The sequence below is a fragment of the Equus quagga genome, chromosome 17 (genome assembly GCF_021613505.1).
Source record: "Equus quagga isolate Etosha38 chromosome 17, UCLA_HA_Equagga_1.0, whole genome shotgun sequence".
Lineage (NCBI taxonomy): Eukaryota > Metazoa > Chordata > Mammalia > Perissodactyla > Equidae > Equus > Equus quagga.
In genome coordinates this window covers 56,762,306-56,781,269 of record NC_060283.1, presented here as the reverse complement: position 1 = coordinate 56,781,269, position 18,964 = coordinate 56,762,306, and the positions used below count along the sequence as shown (strand labels likewise).

Below are 18,964 nucleotides of genomic sequence, written 5' to 3'. Positions count from 1 at the left end.
GGCTGTCAGCAGATTTCTCAGCAGAAACTTTACAGGCTAGAAGAGAGTGGAATGATATATTCAAAAATCTGAAGGACAAAAATCTACAGCCGAGAATTCTCTACCCAGCGAAAATATCCTTCAAATACGATGGAGAAATAAAAACTTTCCCAGATAAACAAAAATTAAGGGAGTTCATTGCCACAAAACCTCCTCTTCAGGAAATCCTCAGGAAAACCCTCATTCCTGAAAAATCCAAAAAAGGAAAGGGGCTACAAAACCAAGAGCAGAGGAGATAAGTAGAAGGACAACAACAGAGAGTAGCAGCTCTACATCAGAACAGATTAAACCATGGGACGAGAAACAAAGGAAACTGAAAAAAACCGGAAAACAAGACACAAAATGGGAGTGGTAGGCCCCCACATCTCAATAATCACTCTAAATGTAAATGGATTGAACTCCCCAATCAAAAGACACAGAGTGGCAGGATGGATCAAAGAACAAGATCCAACAATATGCTGCCTCCAGGAAACACACCTCAGCCCCAAAGACAAACACAGACTCAGAGTGAAGGGATGGAGAACAATACTCCAAGCTAATAATGAACAAAAGAAAGCAGGTGTCCCTATACTAATATCAGACAAGATAGATTTCAAAGCAAAACAGATAAAGAAAGATAAAGAGGGACAGTATATAATGATAAAAGGCACTCTCCACCAAGAAGACATAACACTTATAAATATATACGCACCCAACACAGGAGCACCAAAATTTGTAAAGCAACTCTTAATAGAACTAAAAGAAGACATCAACGACAATACAATAATAGTAGGGGACCTCAACACACCATTAACACCAATGGACAGAACATCCAGACAGAAAATCAACAAGGAAATAATAGAATTAAATGAAAAATTAGACCAGATGGACTTAATAGATATATATAGAACACTTCATCCAAAAACAGCAGGTTACACATTCTTCTCAAGTGCACATGGAACATTCTCAAGGATTGACCATATTTTGGGAACCAAAGCAAACATCAATAAATACAAGAGAGTTGAAATAATATCAAGCATCTTTTCTGATCATAACGCTATTAAACTAGAAATCAACTACAAGAAGAAAGCAGAGAAAGGTGCAAAAATGTGGAGACTAAACAACACGCTTCTCAACAAACAATGGATCATTGAAGAAATTAAAGAAGAAATCAAATATTATCTGGAGACAAATGAAAATGAGAATACGACATACCAAATCATTTGGGATGCAGCAAAAGCAGTCCTAAGAGGGAAATTCATCGCAATACAGGCTCACCTCACTAAACAAGAAAAAGCTCACGTAAGCAACCTCAAACGACACCTAACAGAACTAGAAAAAGAAGAACAAACAAAGCCCAGAGTCAGTAGAAGGAGGGAAATAATAAAAATAAGAGCAGAAATAAACGATATTGAAACAAAAAAGACAATAGAAAGGATCAATGAAACAAAGAGTTGGTTCTTCGAAAGAATTAACAAAATTGACAAACCCCTAGCCAGACTCACCAAGAAAAGAAGAGAGAAAGCGCAAATTAACAAAATCAGGAATGACAGAGGAGAAATCACAGCAGATACCAATGAAATACAAGAGATCATAAGAGAATACTATGAAAAACTATATGCCAACAAATTGAACAACTTGGAAGAAATGGACAAATTCCTAGACTCCTACAATCTCCCCAAATTGAATCAGGAAGAAATGGAGAATCTGAATAGACCAATCACAAGTAAGGAAATAGAAACGGTAATCAAAAACCTCCCCAAAAACAAGAGTCCAGGACCAGACGGCTTCTCTGGAGAATTCTACCAAACATTCAAAGAAGACTTAATACCTATTCTCCTCAAACTGTTCCAGAAAATTGAGAAAGATGGAGAACTCCCTAACACATTCTATGAAGCCAACATCACTCTGATCCCCAAACCTGACAAGGACAACACAAAGAAGGAGAACTACAGGCCGATATCACTGATGAACATAGATGCAAAAATCCTCAACAAAATTTTGGCAAACCGATTACAGCAATACATCAAAAAGATTATACACCATGATCAAGTGGGATTTATACCAGGGACACAGGGATGGTTCAACATCCGCAAGTCAATCAACGTGATACACTACATCAACAAAATGAAAAACAAAAACCACATGATCATCTCAATAGACGCAGAGAAAGCATTCGACAAGATCCAACACCCATTTATGATAAAAACCCTCAGTAAAATGGGTATAGAAGGAAAGTACCTCAACATAATAAAGGCCATATATGATAGACCCACAGCCAACATCATACTTAATGGACAAAAGCTGAAAGCCATCCCTCTGAGGACAGGAACAAGACAAGGGTGCCCACTTTCACCACTCCTATTCAACATAGTACTGGAGGTGCTGGCCAGAGCAATTCGGCAGGAAAAAAAATAAAAGGAATCCAAATAGGTAACGAAGAAGTAAAACTCGCGTTGTTTGCAGACGACATGATCTTATACATAGAAAACCCCAAAGAATCCACAGAAAAACCATTAGAAATAATCAACAACTACAGCAAAGTAGCAGGGTATAAAATTAACGTGCATAAATCAGTAGCATTTCTATACACTAACAATAAACTAACAGAAAAAGAACTCAAGAACTCTATCCCATTCACAATCGCAACGAAAAGAATAAAATACCTTGGGATAAACTTAACCAAGGAAGTGAAGGATCTATACAATGAAAACTACAAGACTTTCTTGAAAGAAATTGACGATGACATAAAGAGATGGAAAGACATTCCTTGCACATGGATTGGAAGAATAAACATAGTTAAAATGTCCATACTACCTAAAGCAATATACAGATTCAATGCTATCCCAATCAGAATCCCCAGAACATTCTTCACAGAAATTGAACAAACAATCCTAAAATTCATATGGGGGAACAAAAGACCACGAATTGCTAAAGCAATCTTGAGCAAGAAAAACAAAGCCGGCAGAATCACAATCCCCGATTTCAAAACATACTACAAAGCTACAGTGATCAAAACAGCATGGTACTGGTACAAAAACAGGTCCACAGATCAATGGAACAGAATTGAAAGCCCAGAGATAAAACCACACATCTATGGACAGCTAATCTTCGACAAAGGAGCAGAGGGCCTACAATGGAGAAAAGAAAGTCTCTTCAACAAATGGTGCTGGGAAAACTGAACAGCCACATGCAAAAGACTGAAAATCGACCATTCTTTTTCACCACACACCAAAATAAACTCAAAATGGATCAAAGACCTAAAGATTAGGCCTGAGACAATAAGTCTTTTGGAAGAGAATATAGGCAGTACACTCTTTGACATCAGTTTCAAAAGAATCTTTTCAGACACTGTAACTCCTCAGTTGAGGGAAACAATAGAAAGAATAAACAAATGGGACTTCATCAGACTAAAGAGCTTCTTCAAGGCAAGGGAAAACAGAATTGAAACAAAAAAACAGCTCACTAATTGGGAAAAAATATTTACAAGCCACTTATCCGACAAAGGGTTAATCTCCATAATATACAAAGAACTCACACTGCTTAACAACAAAAAAACAAACAACCCGATCAAAAAATGGGCAGAGGACATGAACAGACATTTCTCAAAAGAAGATATGAATATGGCCAATAGACACATGAAAAGATGTTCATCATCGCTAATCATCAGGGAAATGCAAATCAAAACTACACTAAGATATCACCTTACCCCCGTTAGATTGGCAAAAACATCCAAAACCAAGAACGACAAATGTTGGAGAGGTTGTGGAGAAAGAGGAACCCTCATACACTGTTGGTGGGAATGCAAACTGGTACAGCCACTATGGAAAACAGTATGGAGATTTCTCAAAAAGTTAAAAATAGAAATACCCTATGACCCAGCCATCCCATTACTGGGTATCTATCCTAAGAACCTGATAACAGATATCTCAAGAGTCCGTTGCACCCCTATGTTCATCGCAGCATTATTTACAATAGCCAAGACGTGGAACCAGCCTACATGCCCAGAAACTGATGATTGGATAAAGAAGATGTGGTATATATACACAATGGAATACTACTCAGCCATAAAAAAAGACGAAATTGGCCCATTCACAACAATGTGGATGGACCTCGAGGGCATTATGTTAAGCGAAATAAGTCAGTCAGAGAAAGACGAACTCTATATGACTCCACTCATAGGTGGAAATTAGTATATTGAGAAGGAGATCTGATCGGTGGTTACCAGGGAAAAGGGGGGGTGGGGGGAGGGTACGGAGGGGAAAGTGGTGTACCCACAACATGACTAACAAAAATGTACAACTGAAATTTCACAAGCTTGTAATCCATCATAACATTAATAAAAAAAAAAAAAAATCAAATGTTCTTAAACTTTTATGTCAAACTTGTGGAATTTATAGATAATTACAAGTATTACACAAATTAGTGTCTCTTTAAACACTAAAGGACAAGTAACCATACATATTTATCTTATAATTATTGTAATGAAATATAAATAGAACATAAAGCCAATATAATAGAAATAGTGTAACTTACAATTATATAAGTATAACATGAATTAAGCATATATGTATATATATGTTGCCATCTCTACCTGAAAAAGACTTAATGGGTAAGCTACCTGTGTGTGGGTTGTAACTTTTACTTCACATCCGTTCTTTTGTATACAAATTATGAATAGAATAAAGTAATTGTATTCAATCTGATTTTCCTATTCATGAACTGATCTATTTCACTTATTTATCTATTTATTCAGTATATATCTGTTATCCATCAATTACATGCTAGAACAGAGGACAGATGATGAATCGAGCCTTGTCCACAAGGAGTTTTCATTTTAGAGAGACACAGAATGCTGGGTTTCAGCACTCATCATTATGGGGTCACATGGAAAAATCTAGCCTTCAGAAGAGACTACTTCTTAGAAGAGATAACAATTGATGAGTGTCTTAAAGTATGAATAAAATTTAGTCTGGCAAACAGAAAAGGAAGGACAGTACAGACAAAGAAGTTGTAAGAACTCATTCCACAGAGGGGAGAAATAAGCAGGAATCATCTGAAAACTCCCAGCCTTTGGTTTTGTTTGGAATTGACCCTATGTTAGTCAGTTGTAGTGACAGGGTTTGTAGACAGGGTCATGGTTACATTTCCATTAAATAGAGCTCTTGCTGGCGTTTTGTCAGGTGGATTTGTCAGGACTGGAGGCAAGGAAAGAAGTTAAACACAGGGACTCTTAATCAGGAGATTTGGATCCCTAAGGGACTATAGATAGAATTTAGGAGTTCCTCGAACTTGAATGGGAAAACAAAACATTATTGTTTACATTTTTCTCTCATTAAATACAAGATTTCATCAATTACAAATATAAGGACCAAACCACAGTAATATTGGCAGTACCAGCCACTCTGTGACCAATACAAACCACAGATTATTCATGTTACATTCCAGTTGTGGGTATCATAAAATATTACTTATTTGTTTATTCCTTCGTTCTTAATCATGGTAAAAAATACATAACATAATATTTACTAACTTTTTTTTTAAGTGTGCAGCTCAGTAGTGTTAAGCATATCTACACTGTTGTATAACAGAGCTACAGAAATTTTTCATTTTGGACAACTGAAATGCTATAAATCATTAAAGAGCAATTCACCACTTCCCAATCTTCCCAGCCCCTAGTAACTACCATTCTTCTTTCTGTTTCTATGAATTTAACTACTTTAGATACCTCACATAAATGGACTCTACAGCATTTATCTTTTTGTGTCTGGCTTATTTCAGTAAGTATAGCGTCCTCAAAGTTCAAGCATATTGTAACATGTCATAATTTCCTCCCTTTTTAAAGCTGAATAATTTTCCATTGCATGTATATACCACAGTTTGTTTATCCATTCAATGAACATTTGGGGTGCTTCCACCTCTTGGCTATTGTGAATAATACTGCTATGAATATAGGTGTGCAAATATCTCTTTGAGACTGCCTTCAACTCTTTTGGAGATATACCAAGAAGTGGAATTGCTGGATGATATGGTAATTCTATCTTTAATTTTTGAGGAACTACCATACTATTTTGCATAGCAGTTACACCATTTTACAATCCCATCAATAGTGTACAAGGGTTTCAAGTTCTCTACATCCTCACCAACAACTGCTATTTTCTATTATTTTGACAGTAGTCATTCTAATGGGTGTGAGGTGATATCTCTATGGTTTTGATTTGCATTTCTCTAAAGATTAGTGATGTTGAGAGCATCTTTGCATATGCTTGTTGGCCATTTGTACATCATCTTTGGAGAAATGTCTACTCAAGTCTTTTGCCCATTTCTGAATTGGGTTTCTTGTTTTTTTGTTGTTAAGTTGTAGGAGTTCTTTACATATTCTGCATATTAACCCTTTATCAGATATACGATTTGTAAATATTTTCTCCCATTCCTTAGGTTGCCTTTCACCCTGTTGATTGTGTCCTTTGTTGCACAGAGGTTTTTAAGCTTGATATAGACCCATTTGTTTGTTTTTGCTTTTGATGTCATATCTAAGAATCATTGCCAAGAACAATGTCATGAAGATTTTCGTCTACGTTTTTTTTCTAGGAGTTTGATAGTTTGGGGTCTTATGTTTAGATCTTTAATCCATTTGTCTTAATTTTTAAATATAGTGTAAGATAAAAGTCTAAGTTCACTCTTGTACATATAGATATCCAGTTTTCCCAGCACCATTAGTTAATGTGACTGCTTTTTCAAATAATATTTATGACAATCATTGCTCCAAAACTACATTACATATTAGTCCTACTGTTAGAATTTTTTATGTAATGTGCTAATAAAGAAGCATATTACTATATGATGTATCTCTTTTTTAAGTACGTTGATGAATATATTTCAATATAATTTATTTTCCTTATAATGCATTCTAATTTATTTTACAAACGTTAATTTTTATGCATTTCTGATGTAAAATTTTATTTTGTGCCTATTTATTCATTTAAAATATTATGGGAAGGGAGTCTATTGGTTTAACCAGACTGCCACAGGGTCCATGGCCTCAAAAAATACTAAGAATTCAGAAATTATTTCAGTAAATCAGGCAACAGAAGAAGCCTTGACCTAGAGCAATGGTAATAAGAAATATCTAAAATCAAGAAATAGGCAAGTTCACATGATTTACTGGTTAATTAAATGCCAAGAACCAAGGAGAAGTTGTCAATGATGACCCTCTAATTTTTAACTTGGGTGACTGATTGGTTGGTGGTGTATAGTTCTGGGAGTCACCAGTGTAGACGTTGCATTTAAAACCATGAGAATGCCTGGGCCTCCCTGGGGAGAAGGTAGACAAAGAAACTGACTCAGGATAAACCCTAGGAAATGGATCTTCAAAGACCAGCTAATTCATTATCAGCTATAGCGTCATGCTGTATATATAACATAACAGCAAATAGATCTACTAAGGAAACAGTACAACTTTGACAAGCAATTGGTGCTTAATTTGCAAACGACTATTGCTTGTGATTCTATTCTGCATTTATAATTTTTGCACCTGCAATTATTTGCATGCAAAAACAGATGCAGCAAAAGTTGCTTCACTATAGGTACAGCCATCTAAATTTGCCTTAAAAAACATACAAAGAGATTCCATCTGTGAAAGTGCAGCAAATCCCTCACACACTTCCCGCTCCACATCCTGTCAGGCTGGGGGACACACTCCCTTCTGACTTCTCGTCTTGCTTCATCTTGTTCACGCATTGCAGGCTAGTCACTCTGAGAGCTGAGAGTCAGAGGCCTTTCCTCATCTCTGTTCTTTATGCTCCCCCCCACAAATATAAAATGTACCATAGTACGGGCAGACTAAAAATGGTCGCCATTTCTGAAGCATGTCATTTGCCTTGTTAGTGTGAACAGATTCAAGTTTTTTATTCACACGTAATTTTACAAGGTAGGCGATTTGAACACTGTAAAGACGAAATCTCACACAAATTTCTGCTCAAAGGTGACAAGAAAATTATGTTACTCTACTTTTAAAAAAAGTTTTAGCCATTTATTAAAATCACATCTGTCAGTTTGGATCAAATATATTCATATTTCCCCATTATGTTATTAGGACTATCATGAAATTTAATAATTGTCCCTTGGAGTTTGATTTCCTACAGAAGCATCATAACACAATCAGTACTATAGCAAATAATTATTGAACTGTGTGGAGATAGTTATGATTTCAGCTGGGAAATATATAATAATAGATGAGAAATATAAAACCCAGGTTAACACGATAAATATTCTGTTCTCATACAAATGTCAGTAATAATAAATGTGGGGACAACATAGCTTACTTTATGAAAATGAAACAGATTCCAGACAGAATAATTTTCAAAGGTTTTAATGATAGTTCACATAATTCTTGCTTATCATTTAGTCATATTAAACACTTTGATTCTGATAAATCCTCTATGGTAGAAACAATATACACTTTAAGAATGGGAAATTGGGTAGTTTATTAGGCTAACAACTAAACTCAGAATGTAACATATATTTCTTCTATATGAAATCTATATGTCTCCATTCTACAGTGTTTAGAATTGTCATAAAGCATTTCCACGAAGGTTTTAGGGGCTAATGAACACTTAGGAATTCCAAAATGTTCACTAGTTTTTATTTTTTATACAAAAATTACAGTGATTAGGATGGCTCATTTTTGTTGTACTATCTTTTTCTCAGTGCTGTATAGGTCACAAAGAGTTGAAGCAGTAGTTAGACACCAGTCTTAAATTTATGGAAAACGAGGTGCATATTTGCACATTGGAGTTATGGTAAAGCAATTTAGATTTAGCAAAAGGGAAAATGAGAATTGTAATGGGGAAGTCATTCCAAAAAGAGAGATAATTAGAAGTAAAAGACAGGTTAGCCATTTGTTCTGTCATATAGAACTAAACATTTCAACCGATTCAGTCAAAGTTCAAAAATATTACTAGTGGCATGATAAACATAAGTCATTCATTTTCAAAAGGAGTAGAAGAACATTTTGAGAAATTAAAAAAGATAATGCTACTCACATCCTGAGCTACCATTTGTTGACACCAGAGTCAAGTTGGAAGGCCATGGATTCCGAACAATGTCTTGCCAATGAATTGTGTCTGTGTAACAAAGGAATTTGTTCTGGTCTACATAGACTCCACCATTTAGGATTTCTGTATGAAAACAAACAAACAAAGATTTGTCATCAGACTTCTTGATGAGGAAAAGGTATTCAATGAAAATGATATACTCTTTATTATTTTAAATGTTAAATTAGAGTTACTTTGTTAACAGCCAAGATATCTTTTATAATATCTTTTCCTGAGTCATATAAATAGCAGAAATTTGAAAAGATTGAAAGATACGAAGAAAAACAACCACTAATAATCCAAATACTTGGAAAGAAACACTCTTTACATTTTGTTATAGATGTTATCAGTCTCTTTTCTGTTTTACCCCCTGAAATTGAAATAATATTGCATATAGTATTTCATAGCCGACTCATTTTGTTTAATATTATATGGTGAGAATTTAACGATAACTAAATATTACTCTACATTATTTTTGATGAGAATATGATATGCCAGAGGATAAGTTAAGTAGTATTTATTTAAGCAGTCCCCTTTTGGTCATTTAACTTGCTCATCTCCAATTAGTTCTTTAAAATAAATTTCCACAAATGATATTCCAAGGTGGTAGAATGAATATTTTTAAGACTTTTGGTACAAGTTGTCAAATTTCTCTTAAGAAAAATTGTTTCAGTCAATGTGACATTGACTGGAGCCAGTAGGTAAGTAATTAGCACAAAATGGAAGCTAAAATTAATGCTTCAATCATAAAAATGTCCTTTGTCATCTCAAATGGAATCAATAAAATTGTCAATTATTTTTTAAGAATAACATAAAGCAGGATATAATAAAAACTCCTGTGGCTCACTAGGACAAGTGCATGACCACGGGACAAAAAGCACTAAAAGTCATTTTCACTTGATTCTCTATTTTGCAGTACTGGCCTTGATGAGTTAACTTGTCTCCCCTGAACAATGGCCGATCATACACATAGATTCTCTTCCAGAGAGCTTTAAGTTATCTAGCAAATAAAAAGTAGATATTTCCTCTGAAAATACTATTCTTATTATTTGAAGAAATTGGTTAGAAATACACAGAGCATCTTCCTGCCCAATATCTACCGCATTTTCTCTTCTTGTATAATACAAAAACGATTTAAAAATAAATCATTTATCAATCCACAAAGCATTCAGTTACAAGTAACAAAAATCTAATTAACAGTAGTTTATATAGATAGGGGATGATTTTTCTCACATAATAAGAAACCTACAGAAAGGAGTTACGAATATTAGTTTAGATGCTCGGCAGTATCCATGACCCGCTCTGCCATCCTCAGTGTTTGGCTTTATTTATTCCAGGCACAAGATAGCCTCTGCATGTAAAGGTCTGCGTTCTGAGCTTCAGGAAGGATGAAGACAGAAGAGCAAGCAAGAGATTTCCTCCTAGTGAGGCTCCAACTTTCTATTTGGGAATAGATATTCTCCCCAAAGATAATGTCTGCATTTCATTGGCCAGAAGAATATCCCATGGCTATTCCTACTGCAAGAGAGGCTGAGTAGGCAAGTATTTAGGCGGATATGTTTCTATTCAAACAGAACTGAAACAAGCAGGAAGTTATTATTATCATTATTATTATTATTATTATTATTATTAATGAGGAAGAAGAGGGACATGGGTATCGAGAAGGCAATCAACTCTGTGTCCCATGGTGGCCTTGAGAATATCACCTCTCCTGTGCAGTGCCCCAAGCTAAACATTTAAATCTCCTTAAACCAAAGAGGGAGAAAAACAATAAAGAAACATGTCACATCATTAGAGGGGGATTTGTGGAAGCCAGATTGGTGGGAACATTTAAAGTGCCTTACTGTGTTGCATGTATAAAATCCTCCAGATTAATTTTGACATTGCAGGGCTTTCCACATTTAAAATCACTATCATTCCCGTCATCAATCCTTTCACTATTGGTTCCCTTTGCTCAGGTGAGGAAAAAAGAAGAAACAAAAAGAAATTAGATCATCTTTCTACTTCTAAAACCCAGTTCATTATTTTTCATGACCTAACCATAGAAACTTCATCAAAGCAGAAGGGACATGTAAGATGTAAGAAAGGCTGTGAAAATGGATTTTTGCATTAATGCTTGGCATTAAGTTTCTATCTAAGAAATGTGATGATCTTATACTAATAGGTTTCTCATGAGACGTTAGATGATGCTCTTCTGCTCCAGGAATAATTCTTCATTATGTGACAAAGAAAGGATATTTTGACTGCTATCCAGGAAATGAAGGTTATTTTTCAGGCTACATATGGAAAAATTCCACTCAAAAAGATGTGAAGAGAAAAAGTAATAGCTCAAACATTGTGGGAAGAGTCTGTATTTTTCAGGAGTCACATTTTAATTCAAATAGTTCATACTGAAGGAACATAATATCCATCTCCAACTTCCTATCTAAAAATATTCAAACAGAATCAGATTATATTATATGAATAATAATCTCACCAAATCCCTTTCTTCAACAATGTTAATCTGCTACCAATGTTGACATTTGTTTCTTATAAATTTTCCATTCAAGAGCTTGGTTTATACTTGGAAAAGGATTTAGAAAGGAGGCAATAATAATTTAAGTATAATCTTACATGTTAAAATTTCAAATTAAGACTATAATCATGATCAATCAGGATGATGCTTATATCATCCTAAATTTAAAACCCAGCATCTGCTAGCAATTCTGTCAGGAGGATTTAGAAATATTTAGTATTTAATGATGGATTGTTTAATCATTTGTATGTGCATTTTCCCTTAAAATAATCTTTTTTCCTTTATGTTTGGCTTATCCTATTCTGTTGTTGAAGGTCACAAACCTCACAATTAGAAAATGTTATTTTATTGACATTTGTAGGAGCATTTTAATGTATACTTATCTTACATTTTGTTTTGATCAACTTGATTACCTAAATATTTGTCAGGAAATAATGTTAAAATTGCACTTATTTATTTGGATAGTTTATGTTGATTTTATAACTTTATACAATTTTTAAAATACCATTGGTAAGATGATACCAGAAAAGGATACCAAGAAGATACCAGAAAAATGTGTGACTGTACTTGAGATCTATCTTTGCTAACACACAAGAACAGCAGGGTTTTCCATAAGTTTTTTCAAAGATTTATAGAAGGTATCATCTGTATTAAACCAAGAGTTTCTCTCCCATTAGCATGAAATAAAGTGATTAACAAACAAATTTTAAAACCATGATAAAAAAAGACAATTGCTAATTCGAAGGAACATAGGCAAATAAGGCAGAAGTTTAGTTGATATTCAAACAAAGGTGCAGAAAGCTTCGAAAGTGAAAAGACTCAAAAAATGTTGAATAAACAAATGAGCTGAAGGTATTCTCATTCCGTTGTATTTCACTTCTATTGTAAGAAATATATCTGAGTAAATCAAGAGGGACACAAATAGATATTTGGTCATTGAAACAATTGGTAGAAAAAAGCTGTAATGAGTTTTCTTATCATGTTATATAAACAAAAATACTTCCAGCAAGTTCACAAAACAGAACTGTGTCCTCTTAATGAATGTCACAGTTAAATATAGTAAGATATACCAAATATGATATTCTATGAAAAAAGCATCATTTAATTACTGAAAAATTCCACTAAACACTTATATACGTTTGTCTCAAACATTTCCTATGAGATTAATGCATGCAAGTCAAGTAAAACATAGCATGAATCTTCATATTTAGAGTAGGTAAATTTTAATCCACACTGCTCACCAATATGATGAATTTCACTTATATATAGCTCACAATTTGTAACTGAAATATAATTAGACTAGACTGCATGAAGGCAAAGGATATTTTTCAGTGGTGTATCTATAGCATTAAACCTTGAGCAATAGCTACTCACTCAATACTTGTTAAATTGAACAGAAACAAAAAAGTACCACAAAATTTGCCATCAACATTGATCAGTTAACCTCTGTTGTAGTTCCTAATTTTCAATTATATTCTGACCAGATCAAAGTAAGAATGAAAGTTATCTTTTTCCATAAACCCTCTATAGGTCATCTTAACTGCTTCCATATTTCATTATGTCAGGGGTCATATCTGTTTTGTTCAAAACTGTATCCCCAATGTCTAGGATTATGCAAGGCATAAGCCAGATACACAACAAATATTTGCTTCATAAAAAAACACAATATCTTGACTATAGGAAAACATATTTTGAGAATAGCAATAAATATATAATATCTTGAGTATAGGAAAAATTAAAATATATATAATTTTGAGGTTAAAGTCTTTATAAGCTGGAAGAGAAATAGCTTTTATTATATAAAATGTTGATAACTGATAATGTATATAATTACTGCAAACAATACGTTTGATATGTATAAGGCAAGGCACATTTAGACATTTTCATTGGTATCCCTAAACCTATTTTGTGCACTAAATTCAATTATTATTTATCAAGTGAATAATGATGATTTTGAGCTATCCTAAGCAGATCAAATTCCCCCAGACCTGTGCAAATTATCTAGCACATGCTACACAAAATTCTAAAAGCATGTGTTAATATTGAACCGTAAATCTACCTCCTATCATTCCTTAAATTATTTTTTAGAAAGGCATAAAGTGCCAATATGACATTTTAAAGAGGTCATAAAGCACTTGTGTCTCAGCTTTCCATTCCACAGAGATCATCCGCTTGACCACTTCTTCCCTCAATTCCCATTTGCGTGAGTCTAATGAAGAAGGAAATGTTTGTGTTACTTAAATAAGTTCTTTTGTACTCTTCACTTCTTTTCAAATGCCAGTTACTATAGTGAATTTGAGGATGAGTGACCATTAAAGGAATCGTTGACATTTTGAAAATATATTCTCTCAAAAGAAAAGTGATAAAATACTGAATCATGTCTTTTTCCCCCTCCCCTGTATGAAATATCCTAATTATGATATAGCAGCCCTGCGGAAAATACAGATTAATATAACCTCCTTACTAGGTTTAAAAAGTCGACAAAATTGCATTGACCTCACACACAATTTGTAGCCATTTCATAAATAAGATTGAATGTCTTTCTCTTTTTATAAAATAAAGATTATAACTTTAAATGCAGTTATCCATATTCCACTTTAGTCTGTATGATTGGTATTAACAGTAAACATTTCTCTTCTAATCACAAATCTACCAACCACAATAATATAGGAAAAATCTAATAAGCAAGAATGAAATACTTAACCTCAATCCCTGATTGTATATCTAAATGTCTTATTTTGCATGGGTGCATTCACAGGTCAACCTTAGAATTAAAATGATAATAAAAACAAAGATTAGAAATATTGCGCTTGTCTAATTATAGTGTGTACATCTGAATAATGCATATATCAGACTGATATTGCCTATCCAAGCCAAAGGTCACAATCAAGATGTCAAAATTCAGCGTGGCAAAAGCCCATTTTCAAGATGAAGCTACAGGAAGCAGTTACTAGATTTTCTCAGACTTAAAGCAATGTATCTTTCTCACTGTCATCACCTTAAGCCACATGAGTCTGTTGGCAGACAATGACACAAAAGTAATATAGCCCACACCATCCACCTGTGATACTTAATACATCATCTCTGGAATGGACTTGGTCCAGAGATTCCTGTATCTTTCCCTAACCCAGACCTTTCAGCTGGGAGCACAATGAATTGCTGCTACCCTACTGGGTCAGCCCTCAAGGTTCATTATTAATAATCTGAGAGTCTAAAGGCTAATGAGAACCGGGTGCTTGAGGAGACAATGGCTCATTCATCATCAATCAAGCTTTGAAGTTTTTATACAGATGGTTTAAGAAGAGTTGAAGTGTGCAAAATTGAAATGTCACATTTGTATTGGGAATGGGGAGAGGGTGATAATGTAAATGAGTGATGTAACCTTCCATATTCAGCTCAATGATCAGAGTCAAAGCTCATGGATGCGGATATTGAATGTTGAGAAGTAACAATGGACAGTTTTTCGATCAGAGCAATGCAATTTCAAGAAGAAATTATTAAATTCATTGGCTGAAAATCAGCTTAAGATAGAAAATAATAGCAAAAATATCTTGATTTCAATTGATTGGAGCTCAGTAATGCTCTGCATAATGTTCCAACATATTGATATATACTTCAGGGTACACAACAACTCCTAACTTTCGTTAGGTTTTGACTGGAGTCCTAGCTCCTCTGCAAAGTCTGCTATGACCACCTGGTTCTTAGAGACTGCCTGCTTCTACCTCTTAGGACACTGATTATCCGAACCACTAATGTAAGGGAGCAAATGCTACCTTACCTTCTTATCTATTCTTTTGTGTACTTGTCTTGTCTCCTCATCACATTGTAGGTCTGTAGATGATAAGAACCGTGACATAACATCTTTCTGCGGTCTTAGCGCCAAAGGCAGTGCCACACACACAGGAGAAACTGAAATTTTTTTGATGATTATAATGATAATAATAAAATCTTGAGAATATGACTGTAGCTTAATTGACAGTGTAACGTTAGTGATGTCTCCTCCTTATGCACTAGATAATGTTTACATTGTAAATCACATAAAATATTGAATAAAATTAGTGTGATCTTAATGTATTAATTCTTCCCATCCATTAGGGAAGTGGTAATCCACTTAAAATCATTGATATTCTCTGGAAATATTTAAAAATAAAGTTTTTCTTGTAGCTGTCCTTAAATTATGAATACAAGATTTCTTTCTCAAATTGCTCTCTCCGCTCATTATATAATTCCATGTGTGTGTCAATATGTTTAATATTTGTCTTCTAATAATTCTTCCCAAACTTGTATTTCCCTATTCCTATTCAAATTAGAATCACATGCTGTAAAAGTCAATTAGACTGAAAACTTGAGATTCATCATTAATTCTTTCACCTCTATATTTAGTCAGTAATGATACTCTACATAAAATTCCTCCCAATGTCTATTTTAATTTAACCCTTTCTTTTTACACCCACTGCTACTCCCTAATTCATGTTCTATCATCTCATACTAGATTCAACTGTTTGCTTCTAACACACCTTCCCACGAATCCATCTTGCATATCAAAGTCATAATATATTCTATACTATAGATAGATAGATATACTATAGGTAGGTGAGCAGTCAGATAGACAGATGGATAGATCTTCCACTATCAGGCCTTTGAGTGTGAAGGCAATAATACGGAATCTAGTTAACTGGGTAAAACTAAGTTCAAAATCGAGTCTTCCCCTTGCTAGACGTGAGATCTCATATACCTCTATGAGACTCAGTTTGCTCAACTCTATAACAGGAGTATTGTACTCACAGTATCTGTCACAGGGTTGTTTATTTTGTTACTCTTTATACTTGGTAATTACTTAAATCGTTGTTTACCAATTGGTATGAACAGGAGTTATCTTTTTCTATGTATTTGTATTAATTTTGCATTACTTAGTACTGGAATAGACTGTAGTTTTTTTTCATTTTTTTTTTTAAGATTTTATTTTTTCCTTTTTCTCCCCAAAGCCCCTCCGGTACATAGTTGTATATTCTTCGTTGTGGATCCCTCTAGTTGTGGCATGTGGGACGCTGCCCCAGCGTGGTTTGATGAGCAGTGCCATGTCTGCGCCCGGGATTCGAACCAACGAAACACTAGGCCGCCTGCAGCGGAGCGCGCGAACTTAACCACTCGGCCACGGGGCCAGCCCCTGGAATAGACTGTAGTTTTAAAGAAGATAGAGTTTTATTTTTCTTTCATATAAAAGTCTGGCTAGGTGATTCAAGCTGTTAGGGAAATTCCACAGCCATTAGGGGCCCAGATTCCATTTCATCTTGTTGCTCCATCATCTTCAGTAAAGAGGAGCTTCTACCTGGTAACATCCATGCAAGAGATGGAGGAAAGCACGAAGAACAGAGGATGAGTACATGCTATCTCTTAAAGAAGGTCCCTGCAAACTACCACAAGACATTTATACTTATATCTCATTGGTCTAGATTCAGTCACGGAACCAAAGCTAGGCACAAGGAAAGTGGGGAATCAAAGTCTTTATTCTGGGTGGTCACATGATTAGCTAAACTTTATATAATATTTAAAAGTTAGACAGTTGTAATGGATATTGGGAGACAAAAAGTAGTCTCTGTCACACTGACTCAAAAGAAATCTTGCATCTTCTGGATACTTACAAAACAAAAATCTTGTGACTTGAACAAATGTATAGATAGGATATTTTTCAAACTTTTTCATTGAAGTATAATATACATACATAAATGTGAGTATGTCATAGGCAATATATTTTTATAAACTGTACAAAGTTATATAACCAGCACCCAGATTAAAAAAATAGAACACATCAGCACCACAGAAACCTTTGTCACATTGCTCTCTCTAGGAGCCTTCATCCTGGCTTTGAACAAGATCACTTTTACCATTTTTTGTATTTTACATAAATGGAATAATACCATATGCATTCTTTCATGTCTGGCTCCATTTTGCTCAACATTATGTTGTAAAATTCATCCATATTGTTCATTTTCCTTGCTGTACAGTATTGCATGTTTTATTTATCCATTATACATTGATGGGCATTTGGTAATTTCCGCATTTTGGCTATTACAAATAGTGATGCTATGAACATCCTAGAATATTCCTTTTGGCAACCATACATACATATTTATGTTGTGTACATATCTAGAAGTGGAATTACTGGGCCACAGTGACAATCAGTTCTTTAAAATGCTTTAAACAATTTATATTCTCATCAGTAGTATATGAGAAATCTACTTGCTTCTTAACCTTGTCAACCTCTGTTTGTTTCTATTTCATTGTAGCCATTCGGATTGGTGTGTAGTGATATCATTTTAATTTGCACTTCCTCAATTATTAATAAAGTTAAGTCTCCTAAAAACTATTTTTGAAGTGTAATTTTTATTTTTATTTACTTTTTTGCTGAGGAAGATTAGCCCTGAGCTAATATTTGTGCCAATCTTCTTCTCCTTTATATGTGGTTGCTGCCACAGTGTGGGTGACGAGTGGTGTATGTCCACACCCGGATACAAACCTGTGAACCCAGGCTGCTGAAGCAGAACACGCCAAACTTAACCACTACGCCATGGGGCCAACCTCAGAAGTGTAATTTTTAAAGGGAGAGGTTTATTTCTGTTTACCTGAGGAAGGGTCTTTCTATGTGGGAAACACAAAGCACTGTGGAAAACTTGATCTTCATTTGAGGTTATTAGTAAACATTTGACTAACAATGTACGGATATTACTCTCCTAATTTTTTAATGTTTTGTGGGGGAATCAGACAATGTTTTGAAAATAATACTTTAAAATATGTTAGAAAATATATTAAAGCCATATCAATAATTACAAAAATCAAGAGCAAAGTATACATTCTGGATGATGGATGAAAAACATCACATTAAGTGAATATTTCTCTGATTAGAGAGACAAACACAATCAAAGATATATAAAAAGAAAGAATGAGAAATTCAATATTGTATTACTATTAAAATAGAACAACCCTTTACATAAAGATCAAATATTTTTATTCCCCTATCCACCAGAAAGCCCTCATTACAGGCAATAATCCTCTTAAATAACTGCTCCAAGTTTCCAGAAAATGTAATTGCTTCAGTAGAACAAATAAGTAGAGTTCAATGTTTTCATTACCAGTAAGGGAGAAAGTCATGTTAGTACCTAGAAATGATTTGTCCCTTTTATTTACAGGCTTTCATCCAATAAGCCTGGGATGCACTGCAAGGTCACTTTCAAATATCTCACCTATGATATTAGTTTGTATAGTTTTAATAACTCTTCTCACAAAGTGTGATTTCTTCACTACTTCTTTAGAATATTTCAGAAAAGTATGATCTTTC

General features: G+C 34.3%; 1 protein-coding gene across 4 annotated transcripts in view; it reads right to left on the bottom strand.

Moving 5' to 3' along the window:
* ERBB4 (erb-b2 receptor tyrosine kinase 4) overlaps window positions 1-18,964 on the bottom strand; it is a 1,114,677-nt gene that overhangs the window by 379,287 nt on the left and 716,426 nt on the right. For all 4 annotated transcript variants that reach the window (XM_046644934.1, XM_046644936.1, XM_046644933.1 and 1 more), the window contains exon 4: window positions 9,063-9,197. In XM_046644934.1, coding sequence (XP_046500890.1) covers window positions 9,063-9,197 — 135 coding nt within the window. The remainder of the gene's footprint in view (window positions 1-9,062; window positions 9,198-18,964) is intronic.